At 35.4% G+C, this 19,015-nt stretch overlaps 3 protein-coding genes across 3 annotated transcripts in view; 2 read left to right on the plus strand and 1 right to left on the minus strand.

The window, feature by feature from the left end:
* Window positions 1-82: 82 nt before the first annotated feature.
* On the plus strand, window positions 83-2,609 carry LOC106625733 (farnesol dehydrogenase). The gene is made up of 3 exons (XM_014245557.3): window positions 83-715; window positions 2,256-2,393; window positions 2,472-2,609. Exons 1-3 carry the CDS (start codon window positions 140-142, stop codon window positions 2,511-2,513), a joined length of 756 nt encoding a protein of 251 aa, XP_014101032.1. The 5' UTR covers window positions 83-139; the 3' UTR covers window positions 2,514-2,609.
* Window positions 2,610-4,187: 1,578 nt separating this feature from the next.
* The window catches only part of LOC106623508 (uncharacterized), a 74,331-nt gene continuing 59,503 nt past the window's right edge, over window positions 4,188-19,015 (plus strand). Inside the window, exon 1 of the mRNA XM_036378521.2 lies at window positions 4,188-5,640. Within this exon, the coding sequence (XP_036234414.2) occupies window positions 5,608-5,640 (33 nt within the window). The 5' untranslated portion in view covers window positions 4,188-5,607. The remainder of the gene's footprint in view (window positions 5,641-19,015) is intronic.
* LOC138857382 (uncharacterized) lies at window positions 6,812-15,983 on the minus strand. Its single transcript, XM_070109853.1, has 2 exons — window positions 15,474-15,983; window positions 6,812-7,949 (listed from the first exon to the last, which is right to left on the minus strand). Exon 2 carries the CDS (start codon window positions 7,945-7,947, stop codon window positions 7,339-7,341), a length of 609 nt encoding a protein of 202 aa, XP_069965954.1. The 5' UTR covers window positions 7,948-7,949; window positions 15,474-15,983; the 3' UTR covers window positions 6,812-7,338.

Consider the following 19,015-nt stretch of genomic DNA (forward strand, 5'->3'; position numbering starts at 1 on the left):
ATATGCAGTTGTGAAAATATCCATACTTATTTACATACAAGTACATACATATGTATTAATTTGTAGCAAACTGCCTAGAAATTAGCTATATTCTCCACTCAGTTACTACTTAGTTGTCTTTGAAACTACATGCTATTCCATGGAACGTTGGCAGGGTAAATTGGCCGTGGTCACCGGTGCCAGTGGTGGCATTGGTGCGGCCTGTGCTCGGGCTTTGGTGGTGGCAGGTCTACGAGTCGTTGGTCTCGCGCGGCGAGAAGCTAAATTGCAAGAGCTCAAACTCAGCTTGCCACCAGCATTGCAACCACAATTCATACCACGTCGCTGTGATGTATCTAAAGAGGATCAGGTTGTAGCGGCAATCGATTGGACGGAACGTATGTTGGGTGGCGCGGATGTATTGCTAAATAATGCGGGTATCACACGTGAAACGGAATTGGTTGCACCCGATAATACTGAGAAGATACGTCAGGTGATTGATACTAACGTCATGGCGGTATTATGGTGTACACGTGAAGTATTCCGTGGCATGATGAAGCGTGGCAATGAGGGCCATATATTGATCATTAATAGTATAGCCGGGAAGGAGGTGTTAAATTTTATTGATGTGCTTCCGAGCTTCAATATCTATCCGGCAACAAAGTTTGCCATTACGGCTATGACGGAGACTTACAGGCAAGAATTTCAACTGCACAAGAATAAAGTTCGTATAACGGTAAGTGCGCAATCTTATTAAGATGTAGTTTTTGTTTTCAAATAAGTAGCAGTTTGGTATATTGACTTCTATATTGCTAAAATTCATTGTTCATCTGGATCATCATTTCCAATTAAATAATTTAACTTATACATTTTTTGACTCCAAATAGTAGGTGACTTTTTATTTATGTATAACGAAAGCATTCGTTTTATTTATAAAAATTAGCGTAGATCCAATAAAATAACAATTTCTCAAATATTATACACTAATGTCAAACTAATCCTCCATGTATTTTTGATAGGCTCTTTTTAGTATAATCTTAAGTTTGTCAGCAATGAAGTTTTTGAGATAGGATGGGTGTACGCTCTGATAAAATATGACCAAGACTGACAAAAAAATTAATTTTCGTGTATTCGTGTATACAAATCTTGATTATAGCTTTTAAAATAGGTTCCTGATTCAATACAAGCATTTCAATGCTTAATCCAACTTTCCATGCACTTGTTATAAGCTTCGGCTGGGATGGCTTTCAGTACCGTCGTCGTTTTTGCATACGATTCAGGTATTTTGGTACGAGTCTAGCATTGATACGTTTCGTACAGAAAATATTAACCAAAATGTGCTGAGTCGATCCGTAAGAGATATTGAAATCCTCTCCTATCTCCCTGATGCCAACACGACGATTTTCCAGCACTGCTTCTTTAACATTTTCAACGATTCCATAGCCTTGATTCAATGGAAACACAAAATTGCGAGCAAACTCGTTGTTAAATTTTTTTCCATCGCCAGATAAACTTTTCGTGTCGTAAACAAACAGCTGCCAAACAGACACTAACTTGTATATGGAGATCAAACTTTACGCGAGATCAAACTAAACGAAATTGTACTAATTTAGAAAATATTATTTTTATCGATCCGGTTTGCGCGTGTAGTTTATAGGGATCAGTATGGGTAAAATTCAATCAAATGATAAAAACTGGTAAATCCGGAGAATGTGGCATTGTTATACTTTGTTTCGACGCATAGTCAAATGTCTCTTCGTGGTACAAAATCCAAAAATTGTTTTCTGCAATTTTAGATGTTTTTGGGGATGTTACTTCAATATCTATTACTGATCGCAGGACTTTACTTTTAACATTCTGTGTATATCCTTTCGATCTTCGCTGTATTGGACTCTTTAAATTTGACAATGAGGCATAAAAGTACACCCAAAATGCCATGGGTTTTTCTGAGATATGCTCAAAGCAAACTTTGTAACGATACCCTTAATGACAGAACTAAACAACAACTTCTGCAATCGTGATTCCCCGTACCTTGTTTTACTTTCCAACGGTTCTTCAAGTGTTGATAGCCTCCTTAGATATTTTCTCTGTCTTCATAACCCTTTTAAGAAAAGCTTTATCTAGGATTTTAAAATTATATTTGCCATCCTGTGTTTCCGCTTTCTTAATTTACACCAGTTTATTTATTTTTTTCTATAAATCACGGATAGAAACATTTGTAGTCCCATTAAAATGTTGTATTCATTTTATATTTAATGAACTTGACATTTGAAAAGGGTATTTGTCCCGGTGCCGTAAACACAAACATATTTCCGGAAGAAATTCACTTCTACGTGAAGCATATGGCACGCTTAGAGCCAACAAATATAGCTGATGCGGTTTTATATGCGCTGCGTACTCCGCCCCATGTACAGGTGGGTAACCAAAATATCTCTGTATATACTTGTGTAATCGAAATTAATATGAAATCTTCTCGAATATGTTTGTTTTAGATTCACGAGATCACGTTAAAACCGATGGGGGAAATATTTTAATATCAACATTTTTCATTTATTGCACTTTGAAGTGTCACAACAAAAATGAGTTGTTATATTTTATAAATAAATATAAAATGTTGTTTTTAGAATTTATATTTTGTTGTTTCTATTTTATGTATAAAGTTAACCTATTTCCAAGACCACACAAGGGAGGGTTTCTTTTTCATGTCAGGTGTTATTCTCATGTTTAATATCTGGTCATACAGAGCTGATATACGCTTGTCTTCGAACAAATCTTCATACATTAAATCTTGTAGCTTTATCGTTCGCAATGAAAATTATTTCAGAGAGGTTACAACCGAAGTGTTTCAAGTCTTCCAAGCGATAAACGATGGCAGGCAGCTTTTTTCGGTGTATACGAGTCACTGTAGGCTAAGGTGGCATCTGTACAAATTTCGGATCTGCTCTACAGATCAATGTCGATTCTGTGACTTTGCACCGGAACACCAGAGCGTATACTCTTTGATTACCTGGCAATCACAAGAGAGAGTGAGATAATAGATAATGAACCCGTTGAGAGAGCAATCGTTAACTTTAAACTATTCACGAGATTTTTTGTGTTAGGGGTTATATGGTTTTCAGGGCTTAAAAATAACGCGGTTTTCTCAAAACTGTGTTTTCAAAGTCGGTTGTCAAGATTGCTCACGAACTACTCAACCGATCTAAATGAAATTTTACGCAGGTATTTGAGATATAATTTACAAGGACTTGGCGTGGAGGATTTTTTTTGTTCTATTACAACTATTTAATTTACTACTACTTTAATTTATACCAAAATTTGCATGTTTTGTAAAAACGTCCGCCAAAAGTACAATTTTCACTTTATTTGTTTTTTCTCCTAGTCGATTTCTAGTTAATGGTCTTAGTTTAAACACGTATTTTTTTCTTTTTACTTTTCATTATCCTGTCAGAAATTCTGCTGTCAACGCGGAGGCACTTTTTTCCGAGTGACTGTCGGAAATAGCGGCGTAATGGTCGAGTTTGGAATATTTTTTTTTTTTGAAAATTTCACCTAATCTTTGTAAAATATGTATCTTTGTAACCCGATCACTCTTGTGGTATACATCGCGAGATACAGATGACTCAACCCATCTATAGGAAAAATAATTAATTAATTTTTCTAGTCCTTATTGTGATAACGAAAAGTTTCCAAATTGGGTATTCAATTTTACTTCTAAATATTATATAAATATCCGTTAGTTTGCTTTTACTCTCAAACAAGTTGTAAGCGAACTCATACACTGACCAGACACAACTCGCGCATGTTCCAATGACACATAATGCAATTGCTAAAACCATTATTGCTATCAACGCTGCAATTTTTGTCAACAACAATTAACATAACATAACTATAACAGTTGCTTCAGCCGACCGACTAAATGCGTCTTAACAACACTAAACAAGCGAGCCGCGTAGCTCGACCGCGCGATCATCGCCCCAGCCACGCTTGCTGAATGCTTTGCTTACCATGCACCATAGTAAAACTGGAAACGCTTTAATGGCAAATATTCAAAAAGTAAAAGGCGACGTCGACTTACGTTGACGCTGCTGCCGGCGGTGACGCTACGTCGCTGCTAACTGCTTTTATTGGCCGTTGTCTGGTGATTTTCTTGGTTTGGTCGTTTCTTGAATTGTGTACTTTCAGTTCGTTTGGAACCTTATGCGAAGTCGGTTGAGTGCGAAGTGACGCTTTTGGAAAAACAGTTTTGTATTTTTCTTGATGATTTGAAAAATCATCGTTACGCGTTACAGTTAAATCATTTCATGTTTGCGGTATTATAACTTTTTGTACTTACGCTTGCTGTTGAGTTTAACACGCTTGCGTATTCTGGACACTTGTGTGCTTGTTTTGACCCGTTTTCAAGCGCAAATCCCTGCGCGTTAAGTCCGGCATCGTATTACCATTCATCACGTTGCCGTCATCGAAATGGGGTGTTCTGCTCGGCTAATTGGCAGCGAACACACTTAACAAGCAATATTGTTTATTATTAGCTTAGGCTCTCTTACTCCATTTACACTGGTGTGGCGACATTTGTTCTTACGATGCTCGCGTGCATTCTGTGTTAACGTGAATTTATTGTACGTGAAACTGTGTTGCATTTGTTGACTTGTGACTTGTGCAGCAAAGTAGTAGTAGTATCAGTGGAAAATCTGAAAAATGTGAAATGTGAGCTGAGCATTGTGGCAAATCGCGTAAAAGTGTAAACCTGTCAAAGCAGAATATACGTGTACAATAACAAAAACGCAACAGAAATAAGTAACAAAGAAAAGAAGTCAACATTGACAATAAGAAATTAACGTCAGCAACCTGTCGTAAAGTCATCAGCACATATTCTCACATATATACATATAGAACAAGTGCAACGATACTTGCTCACAGCTGCAACTATTGCAGCAACTAATGATTTTCCCGTGAATGATTTTCTCAATACTATTACACAAAATTAGAAAAAAAGTATTTTTTTGTTTTCTGCCGGCATTTGAGCGATTTTCCCTCCTGGTGAAAAGTTTTGCTACTGTGGCTCAAACGCGCCTAGAGCCCCTTTCAAGTCTACTACGAGCATTGCTGCTGACGTTCGCTTGAGTTTGCTGCTGTAAATCTATATGTGTATTACATGCCAGCGCAATAACTTACTCTCCGTTACCGGATTGCAATGTGCGCGCTGAAGTAGAAAGTTGCCGTCAATCGCATTGTTGCCAACTTAAGTGTGCGTGTGTGTGTTTGTGCTTTTCTTTTAATAATTTCGCATTTTTCGCGTTTGTGTTATTGTTTTATACATACATCATCGTAGACATACACACATACATATTAAAAAATACACTTAATGCCCTTGAATGAAAACTCTGAGCAATATGGAAAATGCATAACTTTGTTGTGTTGTTAGTGCAGCCTTGCATAAAAAAAGCTTTTAAGTTTACAAATATTTTGTGAGATTAAAAGTCGATAAAGTTGAATTGTACAAAAAAGTAAAAATAATTGTTTTTGGTGAAAGAGTTATTTTTGCGTGAAGATTATTGTCTATGCAATAAACGTTTAATGCTACTTTTTAAAGTTAATTATTAGAAAAATTAAAAATACAACAGCAACAAAATGTCGGATATATATTATTGTAGTAATAACAAGGTGAGTGTGTTGTGAATAATTCTTTTTGTTATTATTGCAAAACTACAATTTATTTTAATTTAAACTTTAAATTAACTTCTTGCCAACTTTTTATAATTCTTACAACAAAGAACATTAACTGCGGTAGCATCGAAGCTGTAATACCCTTCACAGGTGCATACTTATGGCATAAAAGAGTATAAAAAAACTTTAATTTGATTTTGATCGGTCATTTTAAATGGCAGCTATGTGCTATAGTGGTCTAATCTGAAAAATTTGTTCAGATACTGCAAAATTGCCTTGGACAATTATCTAAGCGAAATTTTGTGAAGATATTTTGTCAAAAAAAAAAAAGTTTTCCATACAAGATCTTGATTTGGATTGGTCAGCTTGTATGGTAGCTATATACTTGTAGTTTGGTATAGTGATTCGATATCGGTAGTTCCGATAAATGAGCAGCTTCTTGGGGAGCAAAGGATGTTTTGCGATATCTCGAGTATATACAGAGGGGCAGATAGATGGGTATGGCTAAATCGACTCAGCTCGTTAGGCTATGCAATTATATATACATTTTATAGGGTCTCCGACGTTTCCTTCGGGGTGCTACCAACTTCGTAATAAACCTGGTAGATATTTCATATATAATATATATATATATGTTTTTTACCTGCTGTCAACTAGATTATTCACAATTTTTTAGACCCCTGACGATTTGTTAAACAAGTCCTTCCGCTTTGAAATTATTAACCTCTTACACTCTAGGACCCCTTTGAAGCCATATGTTCTACCTAGGCACTATAAAAAATATATACACATAATATGTATGCTCTTATTTAAAACTATTTGGCTTGACTATTATATAATGAAGATAAAGATTTGTCCAGAACTCTAAGTAAAATGCGGAAGAGAATGTGTGTGTCAACGAACAAATCCGATTGTGACATCAATCGCCCATTTTTGGAAATATTTAATAATTAAACGCAAATGTGAGTTTGTTGCTTAAGTCTTTAGCTTCAAAAATGAAGTCGTTGAAATGTATAATTTTTTCACTACTTGTCTAATGGAGAAAATTGCTATACTTCTTAAAACATTTTATGGTGGAATTTTTTCAATAGTCTTCAGTATGTTTCAGGGCACAATAGAGCATAGGTCGCGGTGCATACCTCTACTAAAACTTAGTTACTCACTTTGCTTTATTTTTTCCGCAATACAATTTCACTTAAATATAATATAATATTTTAAAGTATTTAATGTTAAATGCACTTGACTTTGATTTGATATAAAATTTCAAAAATTTTAAATTCTTTAATTTCAATACACTTTATTTTGGTTTGATATAAAATTTCACTTTTATATATAATATTACAAAATTTTAAATTCTTTTAGGTTCAATACACTTTGGGGCACTTCCGAACAAACTTCGCTGCTACGGTTTTCCTTTTCGAACTGGTGTCGAGAAACGAAAGATGAGAATTCTGGTCTGAACAATCCTTTTTGTTTATTTGGGTGGTGAAAAGATGATGATTGAAGTGTCGGTGTATAGTGTGGTTGGTTAGTTGTACAAGTATATGGTTGTGTTGGTGGGTGATATGGTGTGTTGTAGGTGGTGTATGATGTTGCATTGTGTTATGTTGTGTTGTATGATGTTGTACGGTGGGTTGTGAGCTTAGTTGTCGCGGGATTAGAAGTCGCATGAACATCCCGGCCCCCCTAGGCGAATTAATTGCCTAGAAGTCTCTGCAACTGTTGCAGAGTGCTCACTACGGCGTTCAATCCGGTTGCCCTTTGCCGCTGGTTGCGATGACCATAGGGTGGTGGAGGTGGCCGCGAGCGTGCCCCTCTGGATGGCTTCGGGCGATGTATTCTTTGGCGCTGGACGGGATTCCCTTGTTGTCTGTGCCGGTGACTGGTCTGCGTGGTGGACGGATTTGCACGTCGAGGGAATCGATGGAACAGAGTATGATGCGGTCGTTGGCAATATTGGCACGATCCGTCGGTTATACACTCAAAGGTGGAGTGACTATCTGCCAAGCAAGTCATACAGTGTCCGTGGGCTCTGGCGATCTGTTGGCGTTGAGCGGGCTTCATGCTTTTGAAGATGGTGCACCTCTTCAGGACGTGAGGTCGATGGCATAGACTGCATCGTGGAGGCAGATGCTCATCAAACTGCTCCTCGTTTGCATCCCTGACTGCTGCTGCAGATGATTGGCTGTGTGGTGCCGTGGCGCTTTGCATCCTTGGTGCTGCGATGGGTGGACCAGATGCTCTAGGCGCAGCAATTACGGACCTCACAGTCTTGGGAGCGCTGTGTATATCTTCTACGTCCATTTCTATTGGAATAGGAATATATTAAAATATGGTTTGGCTCATAATTTTGAATTATGATATTTGTTACGTGGCTTAAAAATATATATATATATATATATATATATATATATATATATATGTATATGTGACTACATATGTTGTCGTTAATTTTTAATCGCGCTTGTTAGTGTTAGATTTGCATGTACGGATTATAAAACGGTAGTATTTCGAGTTAAACGAATTAATTGTCGGTTTTGATTTTATTTATGCGCTTGTCTTGGCGGGGTTTGTGTAATCGCTTCTTCGGTGTTCGGAAGAAAACACAATTTTACTAATGGTCGAGTTAGTATACCAGTTTGCGTTCGTACGTCTACTATTCTTATGTGACCATCTCGTCCCCGATGGACCTTTTCAATGCGGCCTAGTCGCCATTCTGTTGGAGGAAGACATTCATCATGTATGATGACGCATTCGCCCGTATTTGGTTCCTTCTGGATCGTTTTCCACCGATGTCTCTTATGGAGATCTTTAAGGTAATCTTCCTTCCATCTATGGCTGAATTCATGATGAAGTATCTTAATTTTTTCCCATCGGTCTATTAAATTGAGTGAGTCTCCTTCTGCCTCAGGTATGGCGAGAAGTGGAGCTCCTCTGAGGAAATGTCCAGGTGTAAGAGCTGTGAAATCGGAGGGATCTTGCGAGAGTGGTGAGATGGGTCTTGAATTTAGTACGGCTTCTATACGAGCGAGTAGTGTGGTAAATTCCTCATAATTGAATTTATGATTACCTGCCGTTTTCTTTAAATGGGACTTAAAGCTTTTTACAGCTGATTCCCAGAGTCCGCCCATGTGGGGAGAACAGGGGGGTATAAACTGCCAATCAATTCCTTGTGGTGCATATTTTTTAACAATTTCTGGGGAGACTTCTTTAGTAAATTTTACAAACTCTTTCTCTGTGGCTCTTTGAGCTCCGATAAAGTTTTTCCCATTGTCGCTCATCATTTTTGATGGAAATCCGCGTCGTCCGACAAAGCGTGCAAATGCTGCGAGAAAAGCCGCAGTAGACAGATCTGAACATAGCTCGAGGTGTACTGCCTTTGTCGTGAAACATACAAAGACAGCCACATACCCTTTTCTGAATGAGGAAGACCTTAACATAGAGGCCTTTATCTGGAAAGGTCCAGCAAAATCGACCCCAGTAATGGTAAAGGGAAGAGCAAAATTGCAGCGTTCAGGTGGCAAAGCTGCCATGATCTGCGTGCGTATTTTGTGCTTGTACAATGTGCATTGTTTACACATAAAAATCGTTCTTTTAATTTGTGGCTTTAGGCGCGGTATATAAAATTCTAGTCGGACCATTTGTTGCATCAAGCGATGCTCACCATGTAATGTAAGTTGGTGAAGATATATTAAAAATAAATAAGTAAAACGGGATTTCTCGGGAATTATAATGGGATGTCGTTCGTTATAACTAAGGCTGGAATTCACTAGTCTTCCATGTGCCCGGATTAATCCTTTAGTGTCCAAAAAAGGATTTAAAACGAGAAGTGAGCTTCCCTTATCGAGGGGTCGTCTTTCGACTAACTTTGATTTCTCCCGCTTGAAATAGCGAGTTTGTGTATATGTAATAAGGAGGACCTTGGCATGTTGCATGTCGGAATGCGTTAGTTGTACGGAAGGATCATTTGTTATTCCTTTAACCTTTTGTTTGAGTCTTTGGATAAATTTAAACATGTAAGCGACTACTCTTAGTGCTTTTGGGAATGATGAAAATCGATGTAATATATCATCTTCATCAGGAGTGATATGAAAGTTTTCAATTCTCCGAATTTCAGGAGCTATTATATTGCGAGCGGGAGACTTTGGCCAGACTTCTTGTGATTCTGTTAACCACGTAGGACCGTTCCACCAGAGTGTAGTGCTGGTGAGATGAAGTGGTTTGCAGCCTCTTGTCCCAAGATCCGCTGGATTATCTGCACTTGCAACATGTTGCCATTGTGCTGGGCCAACTAAGTCTAATATTTGAGATATACGGTTAGATACATAAGTCTTCCAGGTATATGGTGGTTTTTCTAACCATGCTAAAACTATTTCTGAATCTGACCAAAGGTACATTTTATGATTGGTTAATTTCAGATGGGTTTGGACAATTGAGACTAATTTTGCTAACAGAAGTGCACCATTCAGTTCGAGCCGTGGCAGGCTGAGTGTCTTCAGCGGAGCAACTTTGGCTTTGGCTACTAAAAGACGTGAAGATATTTTGTTATCATATTCAGTGCGTACGTAAACTGTTGCACAATAGGCCTTTTCAGAGGCATCACAGAAGCCATGTAATTCTACATTATAGTCAGGTGCGAAATTTACCCATCGAGGAATTCGAATTTCCGAGATGGTATGTAGATTGTTTGCAAATTGAACCCACTTTGTTAAACGTATGGGTTTTACTTGCTCATCCCATTCAGTGCCGTCTTGCCACAGTTCTTGAATGAGGATTTTTGCTTGAATCATTATTGGCGAAAGCCATCCTGCGGGGTCGAAAAGTTTTGCCACCGAGGAAAGTATTTGACGTTTGGTTATGGCGGATATTGCAGATATTGACTCAATTGTATATGAGAATTGATCTGTTATCGCATTCCATTGAATCCCGAGAGTTTTTGTAGTACTGGCCTTTTCAAATTTAAGGAAGTTAGTATCTAATAAGTCTTCCCCTTTTATGTTTTTTATTATCTCAGGATGATTTGATGTAATTTTCTTTAGGGGGAACCCGGCTGAATTTAGTGCTTTGATCACTTGAGATAGTGATTCGCAAGCTAATGAGAGGCTGTGACTACCTGATAGAATATCATCAACGTATGTTTGTTTTTGTAGCACAGAAGTTGCTAAAGGCAAATTTGTTTGACAGGTTTTTGCCACTTCAAGTAATGTCCTAATGGCTAAATAGGGTGCACAATTGATGCCAAAGGTAACTGTTTTAAGTTTGTAGTCGCTGATTGGACTATTACTTGATTTTCGGAAGACTATCCGCTGAAAATCTTGGTCATCTTTATGTACTAAAATTTGTCTATACATTTTCTCTACATCTCCATTGAAAACATATTTAAACATGCGCCAATTTAGTATTAGCAGCATGAGATCAGGTTGTAATGTTGGCCCTGTGTATAGTACATCATTGAGTGATTTGCCTGAGCTCGTACACTTTGAGGCATTAAAAACAACTCGTACTTTTGTTGTGATTTTATCTGGTCTTATTACCCCGTGATGTGGAAGATAAAAAGATAGATATCTACCTTTAGATATTTTTTCATATGGTACAGCTTCTTCCATATGATTGAGGTCAAGATATTCATCCATCACGTCATCATATGCTGATTTAAGCTCGCTTTTCTTTATCAAGCTTTTTTCCAAGCTTAGGAATTGCTGGACTGCTGATATTCTCGAGTGGCCTAGAGCTATCGTTTCTGGAAAGGTGGGCTTGAATGGGAGTCGCACAACATAACGACCATGTTCGTTTCTTGTTGTTGTGGACTGGTAATGGGCTTCGCATGCCAGGTCTTCTTCTGAAGGTTTTGTGATTTGAGGTAGTTCTTCTACTTCCCAGAATTTTTTGAGTTGATTATTTAAATATTCGTTTGAAATATTTTCAACTTGAGTTGTGAAGGAGTTAATTTTTTCTGTGACTTGGCCACTTAATATCCATCCAAAGATTGTGTTTTGGGCTAATAATTTATTAGAGATTTTCTCTATACCTTCAAGAATTATTTGAGGTATTAAGTCGCTGCCCAATAATATGTCGATTTGTGATGGGGTATGGCAGTTGGGATCTGCTAATTTGAGATATGAGCATTTTTCCCACTGTTTTTTATTTACTTCATAGCTTGGAAGCAAATTAGTGAGCTGCGGTAGAACAATGGCTTGTGCATCTATTCGTATATCCGCGTTTGGAGAAACTATGGTGATTGGGCAAACTTTATTTGAATTTTGTATAATTCTTCCGCCCATTCCCGAAATTTGGAAACTCGAAGTTTTGACTGGCAATTTTAGCCGATTTTGAGCTTTTGATGATATAAAGGATCTTTGAGAGCCTTGATCTATTAATGCTCTTAATTTGAATAAATCTCCTTTATGTTCTATAGCAATGACCGCTGTGGGTAAAAGAATTTTGCTTTCATTCTCAGAATGAAGCGCTTGAACTTTTGCTGCTTTTGAGCAACATGGGTGTTCCTCTTTATTTTCGGGATTCGGGATTTCGGGATTACCTGATTTGGTTGTCGCGACTAGGCCCGTGGTTTTATGTATATGATTTTGCTTCATATTTGTAAAATTGGTTATGTGAAGCAATGAGTGATGTCGTCGTTGACAGTACACACAACTGAATTTGCTTTCACAGTCTTTTGTCCCGTGAGAGTTGGACAGACAGTTGATGCAAAGTTTATGTTGTCGGACAAGATTGTTTCTATCTGAAACGGACATTTTTTTAAATTTCTCGCAAGATCTTATATTATGTCCTCCTTTACAGATTTCACATAATGATTGCCAATGGTTTGTTTGGTTTGACACGAATGTTTGGCTTCTATTAACGTGTCTATTATATTGTGTGTTATTACTGACTTGGGGTTTAAAAAAGTTTTTATTTGAGTCATTTTGATGACCTTTTGGCTTAACTACCTTTTTATCTACTCGCTCAGCTATTTCGTACTGAGTTGTTAAAAATTCTTTCATTTGATGCCATTTTGGCGATTTCTTTCTTGCCACTAGTGATTGCTCCCATCGTAGCAAAGCAGCATCAGGTAGTGTCGCTGCGCAAATATTTACTAGGATAGGGTCCCACGATTCTGTGGATACATTTTGTGTTTCTAACACAGATAAGCAATTAGTCACTGTCGAGTATAGTTTTTGAAATTCTTGGCTGGTTTCTTGTTGAATTTTTGGTAAATTCATTAAAATAGTTATTTGGTTATCTACCAATACTCTTTCGTTTTCGTATCTTTCGACCAGTGCATCCCAAGCCAGATTAAAATTTTCGTCATTCAAAGCGAAACGCTTGACAATACTGCCTGCTTCCCCTTTTGTTTTGTACCTGAGATGGTACAGCTTTTGTGCTCGTGAAAGTTTAGGATGGTTGATATACACGGCAGTGAACATGTCCCGGAAGGACGGCCATTGATCATAACCTCCATGAAAAACTTCAGTATCACAAGCTGGTACTTTTAAAAATATACCTGTATCTAGGTTTTCTTTTGAATTTGTAACTTCTCTCGGAGGAGGAGTAGTGGCTCTACATGGCCTTAATAAATTTATTTGGTCTAATATCATTGCCTTCGTAGTTTCGTATTGATCGAGGCAGTTTTCATATTTGGCTGACGCCGAAGCTTTAATGTTTTCTGGAAGTTCAGCGTCGTCAGTATCTAATATTGTATCGTACGCTGTCAGAACGCGTGCCCATATATTATCTATGCTTTGAATTTTTAAATTTAGGACTGATTCTGTATTGTCGTTAATAGGCGAAGCCGAAAACCGTGTGCAGTATCTAATAAAACTGTCACTTTCAGTTATGAACCTTGACAGTGAATTGTCTTTGGTTCTTTTTTGTTTTGCACCCTGCTTTGAGCGTGTAGCTTCTGCGGGTGTGCCTTGTGCTTTATCATCATCAGCCATTTTTGGAATTTCTAATGATAGAGGTGTTCGTTGTTTAACCTCTTTTGCTTTATCAGATTGCATTTATAAATTTTTGAATTAAATTAAAAGCTATTAGCTAGCTATTAAAATAGTTTTGTATTAAATATTTGCTATAATACGGTTGTAGCAAAAAAAATTTTAGTTTGCTACCCAAAGCTGTAGTTAAAAAAAAAATTAGTCTGTTGTAATTTTTTTTTTTTTTTTTTTATCGGACAAGTCAATTTATTTTATTAAAATTTATGTCCGTATTATTATTATCTTAAAAATTGCCGAAATTGCTTACTGGGTATTCGTTTCACTCGCGAATAATTTGTATATTTTGTATGTATGTATATTCGTTTTTATTATATGTATCTATATACATTTGTTTAAAAGGAACGCGAAAATAAAATTATTCTTAACAACAAATGTATATATATCTGCATACCTATGTATGTTAATTTTAATTTTCATATGTTTGCATATGCTAATCCGTTTTGACCGTATACCTTTTAGTTATATTGACATGTGTACATATACATATATGTACATGCATACATGTAACGCGTTTTTGTAAAGTTTTGCTGAGAGCGCCTATATATATTTATATATATATAATTGTAAATATATTACTTTTTATGTATATTTTTTAAGAGAATATATAAGAGAAATGAAGAGCAAAAGGGTTGGGTTGCGGTATATATTTAGCGCGGGAAATGTGCCAATGCTTAAGAAAATATGTGTACATACATAAATGCCGATAATTGTATTGTTGTTGTTTTTTTTTTTTTTCTTTCTGCCTTTGCTTATATGTTCTGAGCGATCCTGCTTGTTGCTTTATGGGCCCAAGGGGTATCGCTGGAAAGTTTGCAAGTCGATGAACTTGACTTATAAAATTGTTTTTGTATTTTGTCTTGTGATGTGTTTGGAGACACGAATTAAGCAGGCAGGTATTTGAACAGTAATTTTTATTTTTGAAACTTTTAGAATTAGCTAATTTATGTATGTACCATATGATTATGTAGGCAAATTAGAAAAGATGTTACTTGCGGTTAATATATAATATTTCGCGGCAAAGTTTTAAAGCCCAAAATTTTGTATTTAATTATAGGTATTTGCACATATGTATGTATGTATTTCTGTAATATATGTGAGTTTTTGTTAGCCTTTGCTTATGCGTTTTAAGCGATCCTGCTTGTTGCTTTATTAGCCCAAGGGGTACCGCTGAAAATATCGCAAGTAGGAATACTTGACTTTGAAAATTTTTTTTTTTTTTTATTTTTTATTTTTATTTTTATTTTTTTTTTTTTAAAGAATATAACGGTGTGTTTGGAGGCACGAAATAAGCTGAGGCAGGTACCGTATAATATATATATATATATATATTTTTTTTTTCAGTTATATCGTTCGGTTATTTATTTCCACCGAAAACCGATAAAACTGTATCTAACATACATACATATGTACATATGCGCATAAAATCAAATCGGAATGGACTCACTTTTTTTTCCGCCAAGGGTTTATGGGTGGCAATACTTCCTTTCTCTTCTTTTTTTTATTTTTATTATGGGTTTTTTGTTGTTGTCTCCGGCGTTTTTCCTGTGCGTTACTGTCCTTCTCTCTGCTTGCTTGGTGGATTTAGTTCCCGTGCTTTATGTTGATTTTGTTTCTTAGTTTGTGTTAAATCGCGCCCGTTTTTAATTTTTTGGTCTTTTTTTTTTTTTTTTTATATATTTTAGTTGGTTTCGCGCCCGTTTGTTGTAATTTAATTTAACCACTTAGTATAGTATGTATATTAGTACTTATGTTTTGAAAAGATTTCACTTTTTTATTTTATTTTTTTTTTTGATAGGTGCCTTTCAAGGAGGCTCGAAGGACCACTTAGTTACTCACTTTGCTTTATTTTTTCCGCAATACAATTTCACTTAAATATAATATAATATTTTAAAGTATTTAATGTTAAATGCACTTGACTTTGATTTGATATAAAATTTCAAAAATTTTAAATTCTTTAATTTCAATACACTTTATTTTGGTTTGATATAAAATTTCACTTTTATATATAATATTACAAAATTTTAAATTCTTTTAGGTTCAATACACTTTGGGGCACTTCCGAACAAACTTCGCTGCTACGGTTTTCCTTTTCGAACTGGTGTCGAGAAACGAAAGATGAGAATTCTGGTCTGAACAATCCTTTTTGTTTATTTGGGTGGTGAAAAGATGATGATTGAAGTGTCGGTGTATAGTGTGGTTGGTTAGTTGTACAAGTATATGGTTGTGTTGGTGGGTGATATGGTGTGTTGTAGGTGGTGTATGATGTTGCATTGTGTTATGTTGTGTTGTATGATGTTGTACGGTGGGTTGTGAGCTTAGTTGTCGCGGGATTAGAAGTCGCATGAACACTATGTTTGACAAAGTAGCCACGCAAAATGCCTAATCGTCCAAATGGCTGTCGCACCAGAAAAGGAATAAATTACATTAATAAATTAAGAAAGCTGCAAATTTTACGCTCTATTAGTATTTAAAATATCGCCATTGGTTTTGCATTTTTTCTATCCACCTCTTAGTTTTGCGGTATATATTCAAACTTTTACTTTTAAAAGCCTTTGTTACATATCAAATTATTTCTTCGTTTATATTTTCTTTAAATTTAAATATGTGCGCTTTCTACGACTTACTTTTGTAGCTTTTTGTAACTTTTGTTCACAATTCATCCATGTGTGTATGTGCTGTCAACCAACAAAGCTTTTGCTAGCATAGGCCTAGAACTACAAATGTAGCATCATATAAAATAAAATATAATATGAGCATTCGTGATTTGACTTAGTTTATTGTTAAATTTGCGTTATGTTTTTGGTTTTCTACTCTTTTATTTGGTTTACTCTTTTATCACTACGCTTTGGATGGTAGTTTAGTTGATATGATAATATTTTTTAGTTTATTAGGAAATGTTATTCCACATTTAAAATATTAGTTTAGACAATATACGAATCTATGATTGTGTATTCATATATTTTGGGTCAGGGATGTTCATTTGAGCTGAATTTACAGCATTATTAAAAAATCGTTTGGTAAATAATGTATGGATTTACGTTTATTGGAGCTAATTAAACCCGCTTAATGAGCTTGCGTCAATTTTAATTTAATACTTCTTGATTTACTTTTGCTAAATAATCTAAACTATAGTCTATATAAGATGCAATACAAATCAGTAATTTGTAAGCTATGCCAAAGCATCTTGGTGTTTATCGCTTCTAATAACTAAAAAGATAAAACAAATTAATGTATTGCTCAAAACCTGGACCAATTACCATAAAATAATAAATAAATTTTGCGTTGCTAAAATAACGATCAGTTTCTAGTTTTATTCGTTAGAAACATTTTTCAAACGAATAATGAAAATGCTAAAACAAACCATATGTAGAAACGTATAGTCTACCCTGAAGCATGAGCGATTCTGATCAGAGAAAAGGGATATTATTTTTAAAAATAGTTGATTATCGCTCTAAGAAGCCTTTGAGCTTTTTTTTTTGAAATTAATATTTAAATAAATATTCCTAAAATTTTTCTTTGGCACTATCGAATATTCTTTAGTGCTACTGTTGAAACATTAAACGTCGTTTGCACCATACAATATATAAAACCGCTACGGCTTATAGGACATAGCGAAAAATCAAATTAGAATACTAGTGTGACTCAATTTTTTATTGCGCATTGATTTTAGATAAAAACAAGAAAACCCTTTAACTTCGGTTGCACTGAAGCTACAAATGTAATACCTTTGAACGATGAGTTTGTGTGGCAGCTATATGCTATAGTGGTCCGATCTGAAAATCTGTTCGGAGATTGTAGCGCTGTCTTGGAGAATAATTCATGTCAAATTTCGTGAAGATATCTTGTCAAATTAAAAAGTTTTCAATACAAGCAATTGGTTTCGATCGTTCTGTTTGTATGGCAGCTATATGCTATAGTGGACCGATTTCAACAATTTTTTTGGAGATTGCACCATTGCCTAAGGGAATAACTAATGCCAAATTTCTTGAAGATATCTTGTCAAATGAAAAAAGTTTTTCGATCGGATATTGACGGTTCCGACAAGTAAGCAGACCAATATCTCAAATATTTAGGGACTAGTTCGCGTATATACAGACGGGCAGCCATACGGACATGGCTAAATTGACTCAGCTCGTCACATTGATCATTTATATATACCATATATCCTATTGGGTTTTCGATGTTTCCGTAAAACTTCGTGACAAACTTAATTTACCCTGCTCAGAGTATGCAAATTGTGCATTTATGATATTATATCTCAAACATCATAAAGGTTAACCAACATGTTCAAATCTCTTAGTAATTTTTAAACTTCTGAGCGTGATCGAATCGACTAAATATTCTTATCCTCCAGGTATTAATTTTCAATTCAATTTATTTTCAAAACAATTTTTCATCATATTGCTAAATTATGACTCTAACTATATGAAGTGAAATAAAATTAATAATATCACATACATATATAGATGTGTGTGTGTATATGTAATATAGTAACTTTTCGTAATTTTTCAAATTTTTATGCAAACACCAAATTAAAATTTACTTTCTTTTCGCATTTTCATATTACCAAAGTATCTCATTTACTGTTTAAAAATTAAATTGATTCAAATTTCGAAATCGAGGTAGTACATTTGAAAGAAAACCCATTAAGCTTTCCACCGGTGCCAATGCACAAATATTTATGAATGTACTATATACATTTGTGCATATATTTTAATCGGTTATGAAGGCGTCAATAAAAACAATAATTATAGTTTTAGACTAGAAAAAAAAATTTCAGCAATTTTACATAATGGAAAAATAGAAAAAAGAAAATATAATTTAAATTTGAGCAATAATTGTCTGGCTGAAAAAATAAAGTTCAGTTTTAATTAAGCATAAATGCTTGGTATGCCTCTTGGCGATACAAACCATTACACACATACTACATTAATCATATAGTCGCTTTTATGTTTATTTATATCTTTTCTTTCTTTTATATCATTGTTTTAAATAAACGCTAAACGCTAACGATTTTCATAATGATCATACGAGCTATTGAAATATGATACAATGCACACACACTTTTTGCCTATTGCGTAAGTTGCGTAAGTTTACATCTTAATGCGTCCCTCAAGTAATTGTTAGTCTGCGTTAAAAAACACACACACTTATATCTGCATGTCGGTAAGCAAATGCATTAAATGTTTACCGTTAATTTTCCACTTACGATTACGAAAAAATAGTCATAGATAAAAAACTATTCATTACTTTTCATTTTCAAACGCTCACCACACACACACACCCATACTACAAGCTAGAAATGCTTACAAAACATTTTCGCTCTGTCTTATTGCAAAAAGTTTGTATTAATGTGTTTAGACATACAAATTAACATA

Source organism: Bactrocera oleae, chromosome 5 (genome assembly GCF_042242935.1).
Source record: "Bactrocera oleae isolate idBacOlea1 chromosome 5, idBacOlea1, whole genome shotgun sequence".
Lineage (NCBI taxonomy): Eukaryota > Metazoa > Arthropoda > Insecta > Diptera > Tephritidae > Bactrocera > Bactrocera oleae.

Excerpts from the sequence above, each read along its gene's own strand:
- LOC138857382 (XM_070109853.1), bottom strand. The coding sequence starts at position 7,947 with ATGGACGTAGAAGATATACACAGCGCTCCCAAGACTGTGAGGTCCGTA.
- LOC106625733 (XM_014245557.3), top strand. The coding sequence starts at position 140 with ATGGAACGTTGGCAGGGTAAATTGGCCGTGGTCACCGGTGCCAGTGGT. Across the intron at positions 716-2,255 it reads AGAATAAAGTTCGTATAACG|GGTATTTGTCCCGGTGCCGT; the intron begins GTAAGTGCGCAA and ends ACATTTGAAAAG. Across the intron at positions 2,394-2,471 it reads GTACTCCGCCCCATGTACAG|ATTCACGAGATCACGTTAAA; the intron begins GTGGGTAACCAA and ends TGTTTGTTTTAG.